The sequence below is a fragment of the Drosophila albomicans genome, chromosome X (genome assembly GCF_009650485.2).
Source record: "Drosophila albomicans strain 15112-1751.03 chromosome X, ASM965048v2, whole genome shotgun sequence".
NCBI classification, from domain to species: domain Eukaryota; kingdom Metazoa; phylum Arthropoda; class Insecta; order Diptera; family Drosophilidae; genus Drosophila; species Drosophila albomicans.
In genome coordinates, this window is record NC_047627.2 from 974,589 (window position 1) to 1,000,650 (window position 26,062).

General features: G+C 37.2%; 1 protein-coding gene and 1 long non-coding RNA gene across 3 annotated transcripts in view; one reads left to right on the top strand and one right to left on the bottom strand.

Moving 5' to 3' along the window:
* Window positions 1–1,124: 1,124 nt before the first annotated feature.
* LOC117577988 (thyroid receptor-interacting protein 11) overlaps window positions 1,125–26,062 on the bottom strand; it is a 35,211-nt gene continuing 10,273 nt past the window's right edge. The window contains exons 1-6 of one of the 2 annotated variants that reach the window (XM_034263085.2): window positions 15,704–16,322; window positions 6,509–9,336; window positions 4,500–4,663; window positions 4,227–4,430; window positions 1,685–1,975; window positions 1,125–1,614 (exon numbers count right to left, since the gene is read on the bottom strand). In XM_034263085.2, coding sequence (XP_034118976.1) covers window positions 1,262–1,614; window positions 1,685–1,975; window positions 4,227–4,430; window positions 4,500–4,663; window positions 6,509–9,288 — 3,792 coding nt within the window. In that variant the 5' untranslated portion in view covers window positions 9,289–9,336; window positions 15,704–16,322 and the 3' untranslated portion in view covers window positions 1,125–1,261. Of the gene's footprint in view, window positions 1,615–1,684; window positions 1,976–4,226; window positions 4,431–4,499; window positions 4,664–6,508; window positions 9,337–15,703; window positions 16,323–26,062 lie in introns of those variants that run through there. The other variant, XM_034263084.2, reaches the window with a different exon arrangement.
* The window catches only part of LOC117577990 (uncharacterized), a 29,506-nt gene continuing 20,216 nt past the window's right edge, over window positions 16,773–26,062 (top strand). The window contains exon 1 of the long non-coding RNA XR_007954824.1: window positions 16,773–16,788. This is a non-coding gene — a long non-coding RNA (uncharacterized LOC117577990). The remainder of the gene's footprint in view (window positions 16,789–26,062) is intronic.

A 26,062-nucleotide genomic window follows, 5' to 3' on the forward strand; every position in this document is an offset into this window, starting at 1 on the left:
ACTTAAGCTTTCTTACTTGTTTTTATACCAGTTTATAACAGTTTTAATAGTATATTGATATACCAAAAATAGCCTTTGGTTTTCCCTTTAGTATTTTGCACTCAATACAGACTTCAGTATTTATGAAAAGTACTTTTTTTGTCTATAAGAAATATTTTAATATTTTAAGAATATTACCGCACTTTTTTGCCTTTATGCAGCGGTCACCTCATCTTCGAGCACATTCGACTTAAGCTTTCTTACTTGTTTTTATACCAGTTTATAACAGTTTTCGATCCTATAAAATAATAACTATAGTCTTTATGATTCATGTTTTGATTGCGATCAGATGAAAATTGTATAAGTTATTAAAGAAATACATACTTTTGAATGGACAAAAATTGCCTATTTACTTAGTTGCTTTGGCTGACAATCTGGTATATTTTGCACTCTATAGTATATTTTGAATGTAATATATATCTATATACCAAATATAGCAAATAGGATGTTTTTTTTTTTTGTATTTTTGGGGTATATTAATTTTGTATATTTTGAAATTAATACCGCATTATCTTGCGTTCGATTGAAGTATTCTTATTTTTGTTTAACTATGATATAATATTCCTTATTTATACTGTTACTACTATAAGGTTAAAGGGCTTAGACCATTCAGATTGCCTTTAGTTGTCATATAGAACTGCTTTTATTTTTATTTGAAAGTGACATCCAATTCTCTAAGAATTTACTTAAAAATATTTTCAAAATTAAATTTCAAATATTCCTTTTGTTGATTATAACCCATCACCACAATTTGCATAATGAATAGAAACAGCGTTTAATTTGTTTATATATTATTTATTAATATTTGTATGTTCAGTTGCTGCTGTCAGGCGAGCTGCTATTAAGGCGCATAGATCGCAGCCAGCGGGACACCGAACTAATCTAATGGTGTCCCCTGCGAGAATAGTATTATCATATTGCATATTACATATTTACAGATGCGCTTGCGCACACACACACATTGAGGAGGCATTACACAGATGGATATTGGTATTGGAATCGATTGGCATTGCAAGCATGCAAGGATTGGAGTGTTCTTGGACGATAAACGATACTCATTCTTCTTTTTTTTTTTTTTTGGGGGGGGGGGGGGGGAATTAGGGAATTGCACGTCTTGATATACAATTACAAAACTTGTTATATGTATTAATATTAAATTAGACACAAAAAAAAAACACGAGAGTCACACAGACAAACACAAGTCCGGGATATTCTACAACAATCAAGAGTCACTCAGAATATCCTTTAATATCGAACTAGAATTGCGAGTCGGCGCAAATTCGTTGCTGCTCATGAGAAGCGTTTGCATCGGCGGCGTTGGCGGCGTCGCTCCAGCCTGTTGCTCATTGCTGCTACTCATTGCCATTGCCATTGCCATTGGCGTTGCTCCTGCAGATGTTGCCGGAGCATCAGCTGAAGTTGTTGCTGGCACTGCACTGTGGACTGCATCTGGGAGTGGAGCTGCCTCCAGTTGTTTGGCCATGCTCAGCAGCGTGGGTCGCGTCTGTGCGGATGCTTGCGGCTGTGATTCCTGTTCCAAAAATTGTACAAATGCTTGCAGCAGATTCTCGTTACCTGAACACAAAAACAGAAGAGAAGAGTATTAGTTGGCAAATGCATTTCATTCGCAGACTTTTTCGCTTACCTGTGCCAGCAGCTGAGGATCCACCACTGCCACCGCCACTGCCTCCTAGAATGCTGCCCAGCCAGCTGCTCTGCGGCTTATTGAGTCCCACCTTGTCGGCTTCCTGGGCATTAAAGTCCAGCACGGAGGAAATCATGCGCAGCACCTGCTGCTTGTCGTGGGCATGACCGCTGACCACGTAGCCAATGAGCAGGCTCTTGATGAGACTCTTGTCAATCTTGTCCGTCTGACTTGATTCGCTGTTGCTCAGGCTCTGCTCCAGCTTCAGATTGGCATGCTTCAGGCTGTCCACTGATGATGAATGAAATGCATTAATCGAACGAACTAAAGTACGCTTAATAGAATAAGTAAGAATAGACTAATACATGATACACGAAGAGCGCGCGCGCTTTGCTTTGGTTGCATTTTGTCAATACAAGTATATGTTTTATTTGATTTGTAGGTCTTCAGCATGCGGTTAGTGCGACAAGTGCACGGCGTAGTATGACATAAGTACTGGTTGTTGGTTAAAAAGTCACACCAGTACCTGATGTAATACTCAACCGTACAGACGCTAAAACAGACGTGATGCGGTGGCGTTGGCGGTGGCTGAGGCGGAGGCAATGGCTTTTGTTTTTTTGTTTTTGGGGTGTGGCAAGATGCGGTTGCTGTTGGCTTGCTTGTGGCAAAAAGATACGGCTGCGGTCAGTTGTCAGTCATTCGGTCATTCGGTCAGCTCTAACTGCATTTCATATTTTGGGAGGTGGGACGTAGGATAGGCAAACTTCGAGTACTAGAATTTTGTTGCTAGCAAAACGACGACAAGACAAATCAAATTCCAAATGCAGCGAGAAAAAAAAAATGTTGCAAAACTAAATACAATTCATATTGAAATTTTAGGTAGCGGGCAAACAACAAACAGAGAAAAGTAATCAAGTACAATATTATATACATATATATATATATTATAAATATATAAATGTATTTATATATATATATATATATATATATATATATATATATATGTATGTGTGTGGGAGTGTGTATATGTATATGTAATGTGGCATAAGCTGCAATCTCGAGCAATCTCCAATTGCAAAGTGAGTGCGTCAAATTCCGAAAAATCGCTCACATTTACAAATTGAGATTAATCAATGCTGCAGATAAATTAACAACAACATCTAGGCAATTGTTTTCTGTTTTCTTTTTGGTAGTTTGTTTAACGGTTTTTACGGTTATACGTCATACGTTATACGTTATACGGATATTACGGTTATACGATACGGGCTTTTCATACGCAGAAGAACTGATAAATAAATCGAATACATACATACATAAATCATAAATCATAAATAAATAAATACATAATACAGATTCGTTCACAATAAATAAATTATAAATATGCATTAACTAATAATCAACAACAAATTACAATACGTTAATAAATCAGAACTAAAACACAAAAAGTAGTGAAAGAACAGTGAAATATTTAATCCTTTGCAGTTAAAAATACCAAAACTTATTTTTAGTATTTCAACTGCAGAGGATTTTAAAAGACATTTTTTAGATTAAAGATCTAAGCTACAAATTAAACAAAAAATTGATAACAATTTGTGTAAATTAAAGCAATACAACATAAAAGCCAAGCTAGTATATAATAATACATTTTGGTATATTGCTTCAGTGTTGGTATATGTGTGTGCGCGTGTGAGTGTGTGTGTGTAGGCATGAGGTGTTTGCTTCCGTGTGTGTAGAACCCATAGGGAGATGTGAGGTAGAATAGTTAACAGTTGGTTCCGGTGATGCCAGTGTTGGTGCTTGTGTTCAGTTAGTGCAGCCAAATAATACTATATAAATCCTCACACACACATACACACACACACACACACACACTGGTTGCGGATAAATGTTTGGGGATTATGTGCGTCGGAAGGGGAAGATTTGCATTTTACCTGACGACCAACTTAAGTAGAATTTACAGCCAATAATATTGCCACAATGCCGTAGGTGCGATCTGACGTTTTTTTATTATCGTTTTGTGTGTTTTTTTATTTTCTTTTTTTTTTTTTGATGATAAATTGCAATTCAAAAAAGTCGATACCAACTGAAATTCCGAGTGTTTCATATATGGCATTGCTCCCAGAATTACCAGCTGATATTTACCTTTGAGAATCCGGGTGAAGTGACGTCTCCTCTTCTTTCTCTCTTCTTTTCGTACTCGCTCTCTCTCTCACTCACTCATACACATGCACAATTCTTTCTCTCTCTCTCTCTCTTTTCTATTTTCTCCTTCTCTATCAAGAACTTTGGTGCGGTTTTTATGCGTGATAAGAAGTTTTGCATTTAACATTAAGGCGCTGGGTAAACCATGATGTGAATCGTGGGTTAAGAACATGCCGAGGTTATTTGGTAATTTGCTAGGCGGTAATTTAATGGTGCGTTTATTTAATTGGATTTTATTTGATTTTGTTGTTTTTTAGAGACACGAACGAGTTTCGCATTAAATGCTTGCTGGGTTAGTAGACAAATTTGATAGGAAATTGAACAGCTAAAGCGCACTCACCTTCATCTCGCAACACGGCGATCGTCTGCTGTCCGGCCTCCAGTTGATCGGAGAGACGTGCCGCAGCCCGGAGTCCCTGATTCGCCTCGGTCAACTGTTGCTGCAGTGCCGCCATCTCGGACTGCAGCGTTGTCTGCTTCTCCAGCTGCGACTGCAGCTCTCGACGCATGCGCTGTGTTCCCATCTCAATCTCATGCTCCTTGTCTAAATCGAAACGAATTAATTTCAATTACTTTTGCGAGTTCTTGAAGATCGTTGAAAGCTCTAACAAACCATTCTGAAATTGTTCTAGTGCGCATTGCAGATTGGTCAGCGCCGCCTGTTGCTTCAGCTCACGATCCTCGCGCACTCCCAGTTTGGTCAGCAGCTCATCGCGTTGTTGCAGGAGCAGCGCGTGTTGTGCCTGCAGCGTCTCCGCCTGCTGATTGGCCCGGATGCTGTGCAGCGACAATGAAATTGACAATGAATTGTTAAGCATTAATATAGCAATAGTTGTTATTATGAAGTAATAATACTAGGGTCACTGTGATTACATTTTATTTACTTGTTTGTTTCAGAAAAGGCAGAATTAACTAAAAGCAAGTGAGAAAGCTGCAGTCGAGTATGCTCGACTGTGATATACTCGTTATCCATATTAATATTAAAATAAAATAATTAATATACGGCGATAAATACTAGAAATATACTAATGGGTATGTTTGGTATATTTTTGTATATTTACATAGTACTCGAGTGTCAAATATACAAAATTGGGAGTATTTTTACGGTATATTATTTGGTATATTTTAAGAATAATTACTTACCGTAATAACTTACAGTCGAGCACTCTCAACTGAAACTTTGTTACTTGTTTATTAACTATGGTGTCTTTAAAAATAGAAAGCACTGTCTTCAACTATATTTAATCCAACTCTTATAATCACCGAAATATCGATGTTTATGTGACTGGACAGACAGATAGACAAGATTGCTAATACTAACTCAACAGCTGCACTCTATTATATGTTGCAGCCCAAATTATTGTATAGACATTGGCTACATTTTTATTTATTATTTATGTTGTATATACTATAAAAGCAAAAACCCTGTCTTCAAATTGTATATTTACTCCAACTCTTGTATCAATCAAGATATTAACAGACAGATAAATTGCTTAATATTAACTCAACTGCAGCTCAAATGATTATATTGAAATTGGCTGCACAACTATCGAAAATATTGCATGATTTTTAATATTTTCAAGATGTAGATTTACAGTTACTTTAATTAGCAAAGTGAACGCACGTGTTGCCGCTAATTTCCGTTATTGGCTGTTATCGATAATAATCGATAATTTTATTAGTTCGAAAACAGAGCGAATGCAATTAGCACATACAGCCAGGCAGCCAGACAGACAGACAGACAGGCAAGTGCTTGAGCTCATGCTTAAATGTCGCCGTCTCGCCGCGACGCTTATCGCCAGCGTGACTTGGGGCGAATTGCTTTTTATAATGGTGCACGAACAGCGAATGATGAATCAGCAACAGTCTACTTGATCCACTAGTATAAAATATAATATTCTTTTTAGTGAGGTATTATTCTTAAAATATACTAAATGAATAATCAAGAAATACTAAAATATACCAATGATTATATTCGGTATTATATTCGAAATATGCCATAGATAACCAGAAATTAAAAGAGACAGTCGTGACCACTAATGAGACAGTGAAAATACTCAATCACACACCTTGCCGATGGCTATATTTGGTATATCGATATACTGTTATTCTTAACATACACGAAATTAATAATCTCAGAAATACTTAAATATTTCGTTATATCGATTTAATATTATTCTTAAAATATATACCCAAATATTCATATACCCAAATATTCGGTATATCGATATACTGTTAATCTTAAAATACACGAAATTAATAATCTCAGAAATATTCCGTTATATCGATTTAATATTATTCTTAAAATATACCAAATATATATATGAACCCAAATATTCGGTATATCGATATACTGTCATTCTTAAAATACACGAAATTAATAATCTCAGAAATATTCCGTTATATCGATTTAATATTATTCTTAAAATATACCAAATTCATATACCCAAATATTCGGTATATCGATATACTGTTATTCTTAAAATATACCAAATGTCCGATGGATATATTCGGTATAAAGATATACTATTACATTCAAAATATGTCATAGATAACTAGAAATTATAAGAGATAGTTGGTAGCACTAACTAATGAGACACAGGGAAATTCTCAATCACTCACCTTGCTGAGGTGTAGGCGGTGCTGGACTTGGACACCTCCTGCTGAAGTGCCGTCTGCTTGGCACGCGATTCATCGAGTTCACGCTGCAGCTCGACGCTCTCCTGAGTGTGCAGCTCCTCGATCTCAAGCAGATGGGCACGCAATCGCTCGAGATCACGTTGCACATTCGCCTGTTGCTCCTGAGATTCGACCTGCTGCTGTTGCAGTAGCCGTTGATTCGTCTGCTCCGTGAGCAAATTTGTGGTGAGTATGTCGGACTTTTCCTTGAGGAAATTGATCTGATCGCAGAGCTTTTCACGCTCCTTCAGCTGCTCCCCCAGCTGCTGCTCCAGCGGCTGCAATCGCTGTATCTCCGCATAGTATTGTGTGTTCTCCGCATGCTTCTGCTGCACCGCCATGATCAGCTCAAGCTTCTCCTTGTTCAGCGTCTCCAGTTGCGCCTTGAGCGGCTTCAATTCCAGTTCCAATGCTGCTGTGCTCTGCTCTCCGGCTTCTTGTGCCTGTTGCTTCAATTGGGCCTGGACTTTATCCAGCTGCGATTTCAACACTTCGCTCTGCTGCAACTTCTCCGCCTGCTGCTGGATTTGTGATTTAAATTCGACAAGCTGCGATTTTAACACTTCGCTCTGCTGCAACGTCTCCGCCAGCTGTGTCTCCTTTTGCTGCAGTTGCTCAGCCAATTCGCTCTGCTCTCCGGCTTCTCTCGCCTGCTGCTTCAGTTGTGCCTTGACTTCTTCCAGCTGCGATCTCAGCACTTCGCTCTCTTGCAACTTCTCCGCCTGCTGCTTCAATTGTGCCTTGACTTCGTCTAGCTGTGATCTTAACAGTTCCATCTGATGCAACGTCTCCGCCAGCTGCGTCTCCTTCCGCTGCAGTTGCTCAGCCAATTGCGCCACTTGCTCGCTCCTCTCGGCGCTTGTGCTCTGTTGCGATGATTTGAGCAGCTCCAGCTGTGACTCCAACTGCTCCACTTGCTCTGTGCTCTGCAGCTGTTGCTGCTCCTGTGCTGCCAGCGTTTGCTTCAATTGTGCTTGCACCTCCGAGAGCTGCTGCTTGAGTGCATCAATTAGCAGCAGCTGTTCCTTTTGGCTCTCGAGCTGATGGCTAAGCAGCGATTGCTCCTCGTTCCGCTGCTGCAGCTGCAACTTGAGCTTTTCCACCTCCAGGGTTTGTGTCTTGAGATGCGTCAACTCTTGTTGCTTTTCCTTTAGCTGTGCCTCGTCTTGACTTCGCAGCTCGGCCAGCTGCTGTTCATTGGCTCTTGACTGCTCTAGCCACTGGAATTGCTGCTGCTGCAACTGGGATTGTGCCTCCTCCAGCTGCGACTCCAGCTGAGCGATGGTCTCCTCGTGGTGCTCCTCGATGGTCTCCAGCTTGTTGCGCTTGAACTTGTCCAGCTCGTTGAGCAGCAGCTCGTTGTTCTTCATCAGCTCGTCGCACTGCAGAATGTACTGCGATATGTCCGCCTCGAGGGTCTTCTTCTCGTGCTCCGCGATCAGCTGCTGATCCTGCAGATCTACCAAACGCTGTTCGGTGCTGTCCAAACGCTGCCAACGCTCGTTGAGCAACCGATGCGTGCGGTCCAGCGCCTGTTCCGAGTTGTCAGCGAGCAACGCTTCGAGCAGGGATCGCAGTTTGTGCGGATCATTGTCAGCACTTATACCAACATCGTCCAGATCGAGATCCAGGTCGGTGATCTCCTGCTTCTCCTCGGCAATCGCCTGACGGAACTTGGCCTGGGCAATGCTCGCATCGAGCTCCTGTCGCAATTGACTGTTCTCGGCTCGGAGTGCACCTAGCTGCTGCTCCAGATCGTTGGCATGCGTCTCCTGATCGGCCTCGGCGTTCAGCTTGAGCTCCTGATTCTGCAGCATCAGCTGTTGCAGCTTGCGCTGCAGCTCCAGCTGCAGTTGCTCCTTCTCGCTCTCGCTGATCCGCAGTCGCGTCTCCAGCTCCGACAGCTGCTCGTTCAGCACGCTGCTGGCCAACTGACGCTCCAGGTCGCCATCCTGCAGCTTGGCATTGAGGGTCGAAAGCTCCGAAATGCGCGCCTCCAGCGAGACGAGCTTGTCCCGCAACTTCTCCTTGCTCGGTGGCGTCGTGGCCTCCGTATCGGGATCTGGATCCGAGCTGGAGCCAGCCAATGCATCCGCGTTGCGCACCACAATGAACTCATCCTCGCTGTGTTTGCCCGTCGATGAGCTGTTGGATGACTCCGATGTCTTCTTCTCCTTGACCAGCTTGGCCAACTCTTCCAGCTCGCGCTGCAATTTCTCGCGCTCCGCTTCGGCCTGACGCACACGATCGATCAGCTCGCCGTTGTCGGCGCCCCGTTTCTCCAGCAGCTGCTGCATCTCGGCCAGCTCGAGGACATTGCGTTGCAGCTCCTGCGACTGCTCCGCCACCCGCTGCTCCAGCTCCAACTGCGCCTGAGCCGCGCTCCTTTGCCGCTCCCGATCCTCCACTAACTGTGCTTGCAGCCGGGCCATGGCCAACTCATGCTCCACCAGGCGATCGGCCTGCAACTGCTTTAGCTCCGTCAGCTGCGATTGCAGCTGCGTCTTGTGGCCCAGCACATCCTGCATGGCCAGATCGTGCTGTGCGTCCAGTTCCTCCAATGAATTGCGCAGCTCCTCATTCTGCTGCTCCAGACTTGCCACCAAATCATTCAACCTTGACACATCGAGTGCCGCTGCAGCGCCATCGAGTGCCACGTCCACCATGCCGCTTCCTGTAATTGGTTGTGGTTTGCCTGTCGACTCTGTCGACTCCGAGCCCATGGGCTCCCAGCACCAGCTGTCCTCCACATTCTGCTCCTCGCCAGATTGCTGCGGAAAAGAGAGAGCAAAGAGATCGAAGATCTTGAAATATGTGGAAGAAAACGAAAGTATTCAAAATGTGATTCCACAACAACAGAGAAGATTCATTAAAGTACAAAAAAGCAAGTAAGAAAGCTACATTCGAGTGTGCAGGATTGTGATATACCTGCTACCCAACTTGAATATTAGTATTATTCTTCAAAATATACCAAATATTACCAAGATTATATTTGGTATATCGATGAAGTACTACATTCGAAATATACCATACAGGTCAAATTATACCACATTGCCAAAGCAGCCAAAATACGATTGCAATCGCTGTAATTTTCCATAAGTTCATTTCTTAAATAACTTTTAAAATTTTGTCTGATCGCAATCAAATTCTGTGGAACCAGAAACACTATAGTTATTATTGTCTATAACAAAATTCGCGATTCTACCTTCAAAATTATGTTTGTTATTCGATTTTTGTCGATTTGCGGGGGCGGAAGTGGGCGTGCCAAAAATTTGAAACAAACTTGATCCGTTGTAAACATAACAAGTGATGTCAACAAAATATATCTCTTATAGCCTCTGATATCTAGGTGTTCATAGGGTCAAACAGTATTGACGCTGATCAAGAATATATATACTTTATAGCATCGGAGATGCTTTCTTCTAAATGTTACAGACATTTCCCGCCGGCCGAAAATGAATTTCACAACTAAATATTAAATAAACCATGATTCATCCGTACTAAATATTATCTAAATGCATAGTTTGTTGACTACATTTAAATGTATCTGTTATTCTTCTCATTCTTATCTATTATGAACAACTACATTACTTTTGCTCTCTATCTTTAATATACCATCCTATCAAATTGTCCTTTCTATAATTGAATTGTCATTGTCTTCTATACATAATTAATGCGAAAATTTGCTATCGTCTTAATTTCTCATTTCATATTTAGACAACATTAGAAAATATTTTTACTTTGGTAATTTTGACTATTATGATAATTCTTATTTTCAATGTTATCCCAAAAATCAAAATACCGGGTTTCCGGTTTCTATTGCTACATAGAATAGATTTTTCACACTTCACATTTCTACCAAGCTTATATATTCCGGTACATTCCAAATATATATTATACAGAAATTCCCCTTGTTTCAATTATTTCCAACGACTTTATTAGCCTTCTAGCCAATTGTTATATTATGGAAAATATATTCTTTGCACTGAAAAATATTTGTTTTATCTTTCTAATTTGAACCAACACGATATTTAATTATCCCATAAATAAAAAAGTCCCCTTATTTCGATAACTTTCTACAGCCATACTTGATTATTCTATTGCTACATTGTAGAATAGATGTTCATACTTTAAAATACCATTTCTACCATACTGATCTTTTCAACTACCTTCAAATTAGTTGATATGCAGAAATTCCCCTTATTTCAATTATTTTCTTAGGTTATTCTATTATTCCTTATAAACAAACGGAGAACAAATTTGTTACACTCGAAAATATTTTTGTATCTTCCTAGACATATTTCATTATAACTAAAACAAAAAAAAATCCCTTATTTCGCTAAAGTCCTACAACTATATTCGATTATTCTATTGCCACCTAGAATAATACATTTTTACATCCTCAAATTTTCTTTCTACCATGCTAATCTTAACTTAAAAATACTTTGTAAGCTTTATTAGTCAAGCTTTATAATGTTTTTATGCAGAAGTTCCCGTTATTCCGATTGCTAAATTAGACCATTCTATTCCAACCTTATGGCTGATTTTTTTTAGTAGAAGAATATATTTTATGGACTCGAAAATATTTATTTTATCTTGGTAATTTTAACTAAGACGATATATCATAAACGAAAACAAAATAATTTCATAAACAGGAAAAATCCCGATTAAATTTGGACTTTTTATGTTTGCTTGTTATATAATTATTCCCCTCACAGCAAAATTATGCTAGACGATCGGTTTATGAATATATAATGAATATATAGCTTTTAGAGCGATAAACTTAAATATGTTACGAGATTTTCAATGGGGAAACCAAACACAACTGTACCAGGAACTGTATAACTTAAAAAAAAAAAAAAAAAGTGAGAAATCCTAGCCACATAACCGAATCGAAAGCATCTTTCATTTGTAAACGACGGATCAGGTGGTGATCATTGGTTTTACCGCGTGAGACATGATCACGTTAATGAGTTTATGAAAGAGTCTCGCGTCGAGCTAAAGTCGGGGCGAGTTGAAAGATGGCCGACGCAAAGCGATTCGACAACGAAATGCGATAAGGTAAAGTTTCGCAGCACGATGGTAAGAAAGCAACAGCAACAGCAACAAAATCGTCATAAAAACCCATGACGATGATGACTGGTTGCTTGGTTGCTCGGTTGGTTGCTCGGTTGGTTGCTTGGTTGGTTGCTCGGTTGTTGGGCGCAAAGGAAAGCATAGTAACAGAAACAGAAACAAAAACAATAACGAACGAGAAGCCAAAATGGCTGATCGTAAACGGAGCAAATTTAATTAAAATTAGCACAACAAAAGAAGGTCGAAGAAATGTGGGCGTGGCAACGGCAACACCAACGGCAACGGCAACGATAAGAACTAGCATGCAGGCAAAGGCAGAGTATACAAATACTGTATATGTTGGGTATATAGATACAATATAATTTGTATAATTATGTGCATATATTACACGCATAAGTATTCTATAGACACCTGTACAAACTGGGTTATCTTCACACAGGCATGTAACGATGTGTGTGTGCGGGTGTGAAAAACACTTGTGTTTCATAAACAAATATTAGTAAAATTATTCATAAGCCGGACGACAGAGTACTAGACTGTCTCACTCTCTCTCTTTCGCTCTCACAGAGACAATCGATCATGTTGTGCGTCAGTGTGTGAGGTAGGGAGACACATATCCAAAACTAGAGACAAATACAGCCAAAGCAAATACATACATACATACGTATATATCTCTATGTATACATAGCATATGTACACAGCGAGTACATAGCATAGACAACCGAAATGCAAACACGGCAATGCCTCTAATAACAACAATAAACGAGAGCAACACAACGCCAACAAAATGTCAGACAGATAAGATAAAGAAAATGCCAACGCCAAGGGAAAGGCAACACATACACACACAGATACAGCTACAGATACAGATACAGTCACCAGCCACAGATACAGATACAAGTACTGTGGAGTCTAACTGAATTGAGGCAAGTACTTATTAGACGGCGGCAAACGGAAACGGAAGTAAACAGTTGTCAAAAAGAGAAATACACAACGAAAAAAAAAAAAAAAAAACACGTGTCAAAACTAAGAAGAAAACTTTAAAGTTTGCTTTTGTGCCAAAAGACTGCAGATACAAAGTAACTTTATGTAAATATCGTTAATTACAAATACTATATATGTAGGGTAGATACAATATAATTTGTATAAAAAATTGTATCTAAAAATTGTCAATTTAAAGAATATTTCAAACATGCATATACTGAAAAAAGATCAGTTTCTATAATCATAAACATTCGATTTAGCAAGAAGGAAAGCTAAATGCCCATTACCCATTATGAAAAACCAAAATAAATGAAGATACGGCAAAAATACTAAAAATATACAAAACCACATTTGGTATATTGATATAGAAGTACATTCAAAATATACCACAGAGTGAAAAAAAATTCCAGATTGTCAGCCAAAGCAACTAATACTCAAAATAAGACCGAAAATACTAGACAAAGATTACAAATAATCTCGAATCCATCGAAATTTCAAGTTCTAGTTAGTCGAGCTTTCGTCAACGTTTCTTGGTTCTAGCCTGAGAATGTTCTGGACTCAAATGCTACGCGATTCGAAGATAAATATTTTGTAAATAGAATGCTTAAGATATACAACCGAATAATTGAATGTGTATTAAATAATAAAAAAGAAAAAACACAATAAAATAGAATGTACAATATCTTAACCATAATCTTAATTAATCTAAATTCCATAAGCTTCGTTTCTCCTACTAATAAGAATTAGGTCTTATATCAAATACTCTAGAAATTAAGACATGTTTTCTAACTGAAAGATTTTTCTCTTCTTCATGCATTTTTAAGACGAAAATTCCTAGTACGATGATTTTCAAACTTTTTTACAGTGTAGAAGTTATCCATATATTGAGAAGTCAACTAATGAATTCATAGAAATAAAACAAAAACTATTATCAAACACTTGTTTACAAGTCGACAAAATTATAGGTAGCACAAGTCAAGTTTTAATACATAATGAAGATTGATGATAGCTCAAAAATTCTTCAATATTCTATAGATCTAGATAAATACCATAGATTTTAGAACACTGCCAATGACAAACGTATACGTAATAAAATTAAAATCCTCAGAAACAAATTTTATATAGCACATAAAATCGGTAAAAAAAAAGCAGAAATCCCATTAATATTTTTCCGAGAACAAATATTTCCAGTTCTTTGAAATCATTGACCTTATCGAGTAAGCAACAGAATTTTTATCAAGTGCAGCCAGGCAAATTGAGAGCAGCATAAGTATTAATGGATTTCCAAACATGTGCAATAAGTAATAAATAAATGAACGAGCAAACTTTAACTTTGTGGAATTGTAGACATTTTCCATTTGAGTTATTTTTCGTTTTTTCGATTTTTTTTCGTTTTTGCGTTAAAACCTTATCAATGTCAATTGGCACGATGAGGGGAAGGCATTATGCTATGGAATTCTACAGAAATGTGAGTCAACTTTGGTTAATGAGTAAATCTAAGAAATATTTGAAGTATGTACATATATCATGCAGTAATAGTAATGGTAACAATTCATTTTATAATTATATCAAGAGGGTGCTACAGATATAGTATTTGCTTGATTTTGTTTTCTGTTTCTGTTTCTGTATCTGTTTGTTTCTTAGTAGTTTCTGCGATTTGTCATACACATTTTAGTAGTAGAACTCCGCTGTCATTGCCATTGGCATTGGCTGGTTGGGCCCGCAGCTATAGCAGCTATAGCAGCGACTGGCGACTGCGATTGGGACTGGAACTTATCTTATCGTTGGCGTGCCCAGTGCCATAAACCCCAGCCCAACAGGTTCGCGGCAAATGGAAAGTATTGCGATGGGTTCCATATGCCATATGCCCCAACTAAGCCTGCGTCAATTTGATTGTTTATAAATAAATATTGGAACAATTATTGCCTCGCACTGAATCATTGCCAGCGTGTTCAGGAGGATGAAGGGTTCAAAGCGCCTCGTTGGTCGTTGGTCGTCGGTCAAAGAGGCCCCGGGGGAACGATACTCGTATAATGTGTACACATGCATACATACATACGTATAAAAGTATCGTTTCATATCGTATTTTGTGAAACTCAACCATCTGCCAAAAGTAATTGCTGTTTGACTTTGGCTTTCAATTTTAGTGTAGATCTCTGGTTTCTCTGCGTCCAGTTCGTGTTCGGTTGCATTCTCCCGAAACGTCGAAATGCAATTGCGGAATTCGCCAAAAACGATACCAAGAAATGCATCCAATCCTCAACAACAGAGGAGCAGATGCCATAGCAGTCAGACGGTGTCGTAGCAAGCAGCTTTTGGGTGGCGCACACAAGCTGCGGCATTCAACTCAACGAAACTTGACGAAACTATCCTATTCATTCGTCACTTTTGTGTACAGCTAAGCGAGTAATCGTCAAGTTTGAAGTTCTTAGACCTCGAAAGCTATTAACAATTAAATTATGATGTTCAAAGTTGGCGATTGCTATCTGAAACTTGTTCCCAATACACACACACACACACACACGCAGTGCACTAAAGTCGTATATATTTATAAAGTAACTACAAAAATTTAACAATTTTCGGTCATTGAATACCACTCAGCGTTTGTTGGGTGTACTATATGACTAAAAAAGAATACCCTGTGTACAGGGTAAAGATCATTGAAAAGAACTTCGTGAGTTAATAGGATCTACTTCAAGCAGTTGCACGTACAAAGTACGATGACAAGTTTTAGCAATTTTATGGGTACAGGGTATTAAAATTATAATTTAATGCACGCAGTGCAAAAACCAAAACCAAAAAAGCACAGCAAAAATAATAACATACAACGCTAATAAGAGGAGATGTCAAGTTGAGACAAAAGTTAAGACAAAAGTCGAGAAGTCAAGGCAACAACAACAACAACAACAATGACGATGACAACAACAATATCTCGTTGCTGACCAGACACTTCTGTGAAACAGTCATAAGTAAGTACAAGTTAAAAGTACTCGTATTCGTACTTACACATACATATGTAAATATAATGAGAATTAGCAAAAAAAAAAACCCAAAACACAAAGCAAAAAAAAAACTTACATTTTGTCGGCTGTCAGCAAAATTTTAATATTTGATTTGGCAGCTCTGAGAATTTATGGCGCTCTCTGTCACAAAGTCTCGCGTCTAAGTTTTCCGTTTAAAAGTGTTTTAGTGTTTTTAATTTTTTTTTTTTTTTTTTTGCTGTTTGTACAAGAATTCAGTTGCAGTTTCCGCGACAAAAAAAAATCAAACAACGAACAAAAATACAAACAAAAAAAAAATAGAAAAAAACTGTAACTAAATTATAGTAAAGTACATAGAACGGAAAAAAACCCGGTTAATTTTCACTTGACAAGGCACTGAACGGTGAGCGGCAAAACAAAAAAAATATATATACAGCGACGTCAACGACGACAAACAAATGACAACGACGATTGGCGATTGGCAGCGACGTCGTTGCGTTTTTTGTTTTTTACTATTTTTGATCGTTTGAAATCTTTTTTTTGCTTTTTTGTGCAACAACTTTGGCAAGCACGGAAAAAAATAGTCAAGTAAAGTAATGTGCCCTAAACAACAAAACTGTTTATGGTTTTTTCTTTTTTTTTTTTTGTATGTTAATGTTTAACCGGCAATAGTTGAATTTTTGTATTAGAACTTTGGTCCGGGTTCACGTCTTTCCCGCAACGCGACCGATCGACGAGTGAACGCAATGCAGTGCGCCATGGGTGAAAATAGCAAAGCGCTGAGCGTTGAACGTTGAGAGCCGCGACACACACACACACGAATGCCCGTATAGCCCACATACACACAACGATCGGTATCGATGTGTAGCCCGGCCCGATTACCCCGACCCGAAGTCAACAGCGCGTCGTCGTCGTCGTTGGCGTCGTTGGCGTCGCTGCAGCGCATTGGCAGCGACAGCAAAGAGCAGCGCAACGATCAACGACCAACTGTTGACTCTCGCACACACACACACACGCACACAATTGCTTGGGTTGCATGAGTGTGTGTGTGTGTGTGTGTCCGGCGGGGCTCTATGGCGATTCCTGTCGGCCAAGCGCCGCCCCGTCAGCACATTGCACCGTAAGCTTGAGAGTGAATTCGACAGTGTGTGTGTGCTGTGCTCTGTATGTGTATGTATGTGTGTGCAATGGACTGTAGAGCTGCGTGGATCATCTGGAGCTTAGCCAGCATTTTGTATTTCATGTTTCCAATTTTAATAAACGCTAATCAACGAGAACTTAGAACATTATGAATGAACTGTACAAAATCAAAACTTTATGATTTCATAATAAGAAATTACAGTTCCATTAAAATTCACTTTTTTCGCTTTAATTTTCTCGATTACTTACAACATTTTACACTACTAAAACATTGCATTATTATTTGCTTCAAACTAATGAGATATTATATTAGTCAGATGTGTTTTAAATAAAGATATAACTAAATGAAACTACAAATTTTGCAAGATAAAGCAAGGATTTCAAAGAAGATTTCTATCTTTGACGCTATCAATCTCAAAAGTTTTAGTTTTGTTGGATAGGAATGTTTGGAATCCTGGAATCTTTAAACTCTTTTTAGGGAAGAATACTTAGAATATATATGAAATATTTTATCTATTCATAAATTGTAATGAACCTTATTTAGGGGAACTGTATCTCCTGCCCTGATTCGATTGATCGCAGCGACATTAAAGAATGATATTCGTGATATGAAGTATTCATTTCCGTCTGGCTGCATTCGAGTTGCAGTTGGTGGGGGATTAACAATCTATTAGCTGCACATCGATCATCTAATCATATTCAAACAGAGTCAAGACATCGTCGTCCAGTTGTGCACACACATTTAACATTTTCCAATGTCCATAAGGTGTGAGTGTACCTAGATCCATGTGGATGCCATAATATATGTATGTATATATACATATGTGAGTATGTGTGTTAGTGTGTGTGAGTGTGCAACTTCGACTTGTGCTCTCCATTTCAAAACTCAAATAATGCGCGTCGGCTATTTAACTTGAAATTAAGTGACGTTTGTTGTAGTTGTTGTTGCTTTTTGGTAAAAGAGAAAAATACAAAAAAAAAGAATTCTTGGTTTTTGTTGTTGTTGTTGTTGTTGTTGTTGTTGTTGCTATTGCATGTGTACTTATTTCAGCCTTTGTTGTTGTCAACGAAGACAGAGACGGCGACGTCGTCGTCACTTTTATTTGCTTATTTTGCTCATTTTGTTTGTTCTCAACACCGACGTCAACGTCGACGTCGACGTCGACTACGCTGCGACTGCGACTGCGACGTTCGCTGCGCTTTTCGTATGTATGTATGTTGCCCACAAGTGATCTCAAAATTTTAGTTTTAGTTTTAGAGATAGCAACAACTTGTTGGAAATGGGCAAACAAACATTAGCATAGGTGTCGCATCCAAGTGCTATATATGTGTGTGTGTGTGTGTGTGTGTGTGTGTGTCTGTTTCTATGTGTGTGTGCCTCTCCAGATGGACAGTCTTAGATGTGCGCCATGTAGCATGGAGTCTAGGGTGTAGATACAGATACAGATACAGATACACTCCAAAAGCGCAAACTGTAACGCTTACACTGAGCGAAATTACAATTATTCAGGCAGAAATTTCATTTTCATCTCTCAATATTCACAAAAATATATAAATGTAGTTTATACTTTACATTGAAGAAAGAACTTTCATTGCGATCACAAGAAATAAAGCTAGCATTTATCTCATTTCAATATTCGAATAAATATATATTTATCGATTCTAACTACTGCTATTTCAACGAAAAGCTATTTATCAAAAAGAAAATTTAATTGCAGAAGCCCGTTTATCCGATTAAGACTATAAGAATAACAGCCACAATAGTTGAAAAGAATATAATATTCCTCTTTTATACTTATATCATTCAATTCTTGAAGTAATATGCAATTAAAATCGTTACTTTCCAACAAAACAAATCAACACTAACACAACTCTTATTGCAGAAATCTGCTTTGACAATTGTGAATAAAAGCTAGCAAATTTTAAAGTAATATCACCAAATACTTAAACGAATATAAAATTTAAATGATCAATATTTGACTATCTTAGCGAAAAACTTATCATCAATAGAAGAACTTTAGTTAAAGAAATATGCTGTTCGTTCAGATATCTGAGACAATAAAAACAGCTAGAATAATTCTAAGTAATATTCCTACTTTATTAAATACTTGAAAAAATATGAAATTAAATTCATTACTTTCCAGCCGCATTAAAATAACTTTAATTGAGGAAATGTGCCAGCAATATTCCTCTTTTATATATCTGCTTCAATAATCGAAGAAGTATATAATCATAATCTCTCATTTTTATCGAACAAATCAGTTTCGAATCGAAGTTGGTTTTTGGCAGTGTAATTAAGGCTAAGCATCAGCATCATCATCAGCATTTAACAGCTGAGGAGCATAGCAAAGCGGGCTCGTCTAGTTGGATAGGATGTATCTATATAGAGATGGTGCGAATATAGTTTTTGTTTTTGTTTTATCTCTTAGCACATTTGCAATGCAGCTTTATTCCTGCTGTCAGCGAAATTGTGCAAATTCTAGAGCACATTTGTGGACTTCTTCTAACGCCACGACTCAACTCGACTCGACTCGCTTCGAGTCGAAAATATGCAGATAGCTAGATACGTGAATATATATCCACATATATGTATGTATGTGTGTGTGTGCGTATATAACGACACACATACTTGAAAGTTCTATATGGCCACGTCGTTGACTTTTAAACGGGGCTGTTAATGTAGCTTTGTTTTTTGTTGTTGTCGTTGGTGTTGGTGTTGTTGGTGTTGTTGTTATTGTTGTTGTCGTTGTATTGCGATCGAGCGTCTGTGTTTAATTAGCAGATAAAAATACAGTGAAGTATACCTGACTCGACATCACTCGCTCCCATTCGCACACTCTGTTACGCTTCAATTTCGGGAGCTCTCTTTCGCACCCTTTGCCAGTTGCCAGCTGCCAGTTGCTGGCACGATATCAGCAACAGCAACTGGCAACAACAACAACAACAACAGCAACAAGCCCCAAACTCATAGCCAGAGACCCGCAGAGCACAAGCAAAGCGCAAAACACACGTTGCAGGCGTTAATTAGTTTTGGGGGGCTTTTCCTTTATCAGCAACAGTCACAGAAACAAGTTACAAGTTCTGTTTTCTTTTCTGCTTTTCTGTTTTTCTGTTTTTTTTTTCCTTTTTGTATTTGTTTGTTCTAATGCGTTTCGTTCTGTTACAAATGCAAATCGAATTGTTGCCAGGTTCTGCATTGTGATATTTGAAAATAAAAAGGAAAAGAAAACTTAAGACGCAACTCGGGCGTCTCAATGGCGCCAATTTTGTCGACCCAATTGTATAAATTGTACATATTCCAGGAAAACAGCAGTCAACAAAAAAAAAAAAAAAAAAAAAAAAACAAATAATAAAGCTACAGTCGAGTGTGCTAAACTTGGAGATACCCTCTACCCATTTTGAATAAAAGCTAAATCGCGCGAAAAAATACTAAAATATATACCGGATTGTGAGCGGCTCGTTACCCAGCTAAAAGCTAAACCATTCGGTATTATTTTAAAAATATATCGAAAAGAAATACTAAAATATATCGAAGAAAATACTAAAATATGTATATCGAAAATCGTATTTAGTAGATCGATATTATGTTTAATATAGCACAAAATATACTAGATATAAAACTAAGTCGTTTAGTATTATTGAAATACTATATATACCAAAAATACTGAAATACACGGAAGACTAAACATATTTGGTAAACATATTTGGTATATATATCATAAAATTCAAAATATACCAGATTGTATACCGAAAAATACTTAAATATGCCAAAGACAATACTTGGTATATCAATATTACGTTGAAAATATATCATAAAGTTCGAAATATTCCAGATTGTGGGATGCCCCTATCCATTTTTATTAAAAGCAAAATAGGCAAATCAATAAATAAGACTATATTTAGTATATCGATATTCCGCTAAAAATATACCATAGAACTCAAAATATACCAGGTTGTCATATGGTCCATATCAAGTAAATGAGTTCTACAACTTTTAAGCGATTGCGATGCAATTTTTGGGAATCATAAATAGTGTAGATATTATTGTAAGTACTAAAAATCGACTTTAGCTTGTTATTAACATTGCCAGCATAATGTTATAACAGCCTTTTACTCTATTCGTAGCGGGTATAGAAACAAATCGATATGCTATATATGAAATAAGATGGGAGAACGATATATGTATGTGGAGTATAGGCAAAGCAGATCAAAATTGAGGCCAAGTCGAGGCTGTGTTTAAACAGATACAAGATGCTAACGAACTGCAAAGATAATAAATATTTAAATTGTATTTTATTTGCACACGTTCGATCAATATGTGGCAAACGAGCCGCAGTCGCATAGCTTACAAATGTGTGTGCGTGTGTGTGTGTGTGTGTGTGTGAGGAGAGTCGCCTCTATCCATAGATACCAAGCAAATGTATCTTACACGGATGCGGATGCATAATGATCAATGACAAAAAAAAACTTTGTCTCCCTGTGTCTCTGTCTCTGTTGACGTCTCAAAATGTTTAAAGTTTATCTAGAGCGGGGCAAACAGAGCTACAGCTACACAAAGATATGAAGATACATAGATATAGATGCAGATACATAGTTACACAGATACCTATACATATTTATATGTACGTGTGCGTGCGTGTGTGTGTGTGTATACAGAGCATGTTGTTAGTGCGTTCTCTTTGGTACATAGCACTTGGAATGGATCGTTGTCGGTACCTGGTGGCACGTCACGGAGAATCGACGCCGCCGCCGCCTCACAAACAATAACAACAACAACAACATCAAGTCGAGCTATGGCAAATGGACAATCGGTGAGCCGCTTTGTATTGGCATCCATTTAACACATTGCTGTTAAAATTCAGACAAGAAATCAAATTCAAATAACGCGCTTCAATTCCAAACCAAACGAATACCGAGTCGAGTCGAGTCAGCTCAAGAGTTGGGAGCAAACTCGGTCATTAGATTGTCCCTCTTTGGTCAGAGATGTGTCAGAGCACGCACGATAAAAAACTTTAAAATTCGATTTATTCTTATTAATATACCACCTCAATTTGAATATTTACAAAAGAGTAAAATGGTGAAACGGAATTACTCTCAAAATATACCAAATTAATGTATACTGGAGAAATACCAAAATATACCGAAAGTCATATTTAGTATATCAATATACTAAATATACTAAATATATATACCTCAATTTGAATATTTATAAAAGAGTAAAATGGTGAAACGGAATTACTCTCAAAATATACCAAATTAATGTATAGTGGGGAAATACCAAAATATACCGAAAGTCATATTTAGTATATCAATATACTATTACATTCAAAATATGGCAGAATGTCAAGTAAAGCAAGCATACTTCTAAAATAATTCCTACAACTTTTACGAGAAATTTAAGGTTTATATTGTATGCACTAAAAATTCTGATCTTATGCTTATTACAAAATATGCTCAAAATAAATGAATGAATATAAAATAAATGATTTTAAAACTAAATTGAATTATATAAGCATATTCAGCCTCTTTTCCGTCACTTCACTATTAATTTAAGGAATTTCCTTATTCTTAGCCAAAATACATCACTATAATGAAATCCCAATACGTGTTGCACACACACGTCCATCTCTAGTTGAGTCAAAGGCAGAGACAGAGACAGCGACAGCATCTGCCACAATGGTAGCGTTAACGGATGCGGTTGCACTACCGCGAGGCACAACACAGAGAGCCAGATACACAGATACACAGATACATGCAGCAAGTCTCAACCACAACACAAGCTCAACTTGACAGAGATGCCGAGAGCATTCATACTACTCCAATGAATATTCACATGTGCCACAGGATATCCGGCGGCCATGTTGTTGTGTCGTTGACAATGGCATTTCGTGCCACAGAAACTTTGGCATTTCTTGTGGAAATAACAAAAGAGTTTTAGCAAAGATTTCAGATACAAATTGTATTAAGTAATTTGAAAGAACTCGTCGAATTTTTAAGCTTGCTGCAAATTTTGATTAAAATTGTTTAAATTTCGATTTAAAAGAAATATTTTAAATTATATATATTTCTATAATTACTTTTCAATTTTGATTTACTAATTTTAAATGAAAATTTTAGAAGAATTCAATAATGCAAAACATGCTTCAAATTTGTAGTAATTTTTTGCATAAATTCTGAGCTGATTTTAATTTAAAAACAAATAAAATAAATAAATAAACTCTAAAATGCAGTGGAATTGAATTTATACATTATTATATTATGGAGAATGAAGCGATCTATTATTAATTGTATTGCATCTTATGCAATAAACCACATAAAACAAAAATAACATTTGATCAATGCTTAAAAATTTAATTTTATTGGAATGTAACGAACTTTTACTAAGAAGCCGTAATAATAATCTTAACAATATAATATAATATTAATATACCGAAAGCCATGTTTGGTATATCGATAGAATATCACTATAAAAATGCAATTTATTGGAAGGTAGTGAGCCAAGAAGCTGTAATAATAATCTCAGCAATATACCAAATTAATATACCGCAAGTCATATTTGGTATATCAATATAATTTCACTATTTCTTACATAACTCTTTCAACTTTTATCCGATCGTAATTTAGGAATCATAAAGACTATATATTCTAAATTACAATAACCCATATTTAAAGCACTTCTTTTTGATTTTGATTTCAGTTCAAGCAGAATTGCATTTTAAGTCAAGTCAACTCACTGAATATTGGAATTGGAATTTCTTCATTCACTGCGCTGCAAACTATGCTGTGATCTTTTATTTCTTTGCTTTGCTTTTCGCCTGACCCAGTGGCCCACATTGCTGTGCGACTTCCTGCTGCCACAAAGGAGAAAACCTCTTGGTTTGCTGGCTAATTGGAAAAACGCAAACCAAAAAAGCAACAACAAAATATATAAGAAAAAAAAATGCGTTAGCACATTTTGTGTTTTGTCAGTCAAGAGATGGCAAAACCGACGATGACGATGACGACGACGTGACGCTTTGCGCAATTTGTTTAAAGATTTTATGGTCCATGGGTTATTTGGGCGTTCTAGTTTCAGGGATTTTCGATTTTAGTTGGCTGACTGACTGACTGGCTGGCCAAGCAGCCAGCAAACAAAACATATTTTCAATTTTGTTGTCGCTTTTCTGTTGCTGTTGCTGTTGCTGTGTTTATGCAACTGCGCGAGTTGCCAATAAAAACTTTAACGCAGTATTCGCTTTTGTGCTGCACTCTTCGCTCCCCCGGTTGGGGCTTAGTTGTTGGTTGTTACCCTGAGAAAAGCTTTGCACGTAGTTTTTCCAGTGCAAAAAGTCTGGGCTATAAATATGGGCGCTTAAATTTCGTCATTTATGGCCCGACTGGCCTGCAAACGAAAAATCTTTTCATAATTTAATGCTTATTAGCATTTGGCTTTGAACAAGAAACACTTGAGATGCTAACGGACGATGGAGTGGGAGGGGGAGGGGGAGGGAAAGGGGAAGGAGGCTCGAGGCAATGCGTCTGGTTACAGTCAATAATTGAGACTAGACCGAGGAGAGAACCGCAGCAGTTGTTGAGATTATGCGATAACATGTGAGAAAAACCACATGAAATACTAGTGAAAAAGCTGTTTAAAGATTTATTTCAATTTGCTAAAACAGCTTATAACTCCAGCCACTTGTTGTAGTCTGCAGTTCTCCTGAAAAGCTGTGTATTACATATTGTTTTATGCATATTGCCATCGAAACAATTTATGACAACTGTACCTTAGACTATCGCAATAAGAATTGAAGTCAAGAGTAGCTCCATATTTAGTATATTAGTATTATTTGCAAATATGGTATGAAATTGAATTTATATATTATGATATTATGAAAAGTGAATCGATCTATTATTGTATTGCATATAATTCAATATAATTGCTAAAAAAAAAACTGAACACAATGCGTTATTAAGAAGTGGTAATAATAATCTTAACAATATACCAAATGAATATACCGATTTTCATATTTGGTATATCGATATAATATCACCATAAATTTTAAGTCTATTGGAATGTAGAGAACGTTTATTAAGTAGTAATAACCATCTCAAGAATATACCTAGTGAATATACCGAAAGTCAGATTTAGTATATCAATATAATATCACAATAAAGTTAAAATTTATTGAAACATTTATTAAGAAGTAGCACAAATAATTTGAACAATATATCAAATTAAAATTTAAATTAAATTTTGGCATATTAATAAAATATGACTATTTTTTTTGTTTTAATAACTTCTTCAACTTTTATCCGATCGCATCTTAGAAACCATAAAAAAAAACTGTAGTTATTATTGAATGTATCAAATTATAGCTTTCATGACTATATCTTCAAAACAATGCTTATACAAAAATAATGCAACAATCTGAAATCGAAACCAACTCAAAAATTTCTGATGTTATTCTTAATACTAAACACATGTTGTTGCCTATCGAAAAGCTAGGAAAATAAATTATTTATTTTCATTTGTACTTGGATAATGTAAGAATTTTCTTTATCATTTTTGTTTTTCTTCCCGCTACCCAATGGGGTATTATAACTTTGTGCCTTCAAGAAATGTATTTACCAAAATGGAATATATCATTTTATATGCTAAAAACGGATTCTGTTGTAGGGTCGGGTATAATTTGTACTTTATATGGTATATTTCGAATGTAATAGTAGTGTTTTTTTAAGAAAGTGGGCATCGAGTATCTCATAGTCGAGCACACTTAACTGTAGCTTTCTTACTATTTGTTAGCTGTAAAGAAAATTTGATTTTTTAATTGTTTTTCCTTCCCTTTATTTTCAAGTCAAATACCAGAGCTCGAAGGACAACATTGATCGATATCGGAGCACAAACTTAACTAACTAACTAACTAGCCAAGTAATTGATTGTGAGTACTTGGAATTATGTGGCTATGTGGCACATGTGGCAACAATGAGCCGCATGTGTCGCATGTAAGCACGTTTGCACCCATATAATTTAAGACGAAGGTTAAACAAGAGAATACAAAAAAAGCGAAGCGAGTCGAGTCGAGTTGAAAAACTTGGAATCGAGTATGAAAATTGAAATTTGAATGAAATCGTCAAGACGAAATGCAGCTGCAGCTGCTGCCCGCATCGAGATATGAGTTGAATGTGTTGTGTGTGTGTGTGTGTGTGTGTGTGTGTGTGTGTGTGTGTGTGCTGAGGGGGAGGTTGGAGGTAGTAGGAGTCTAAACCATCGTTTAGGCCTCGGTCTAAGCCTCGTTACACACACGCGACGAGACAATTTGAATGCTTGTCGAGCTGA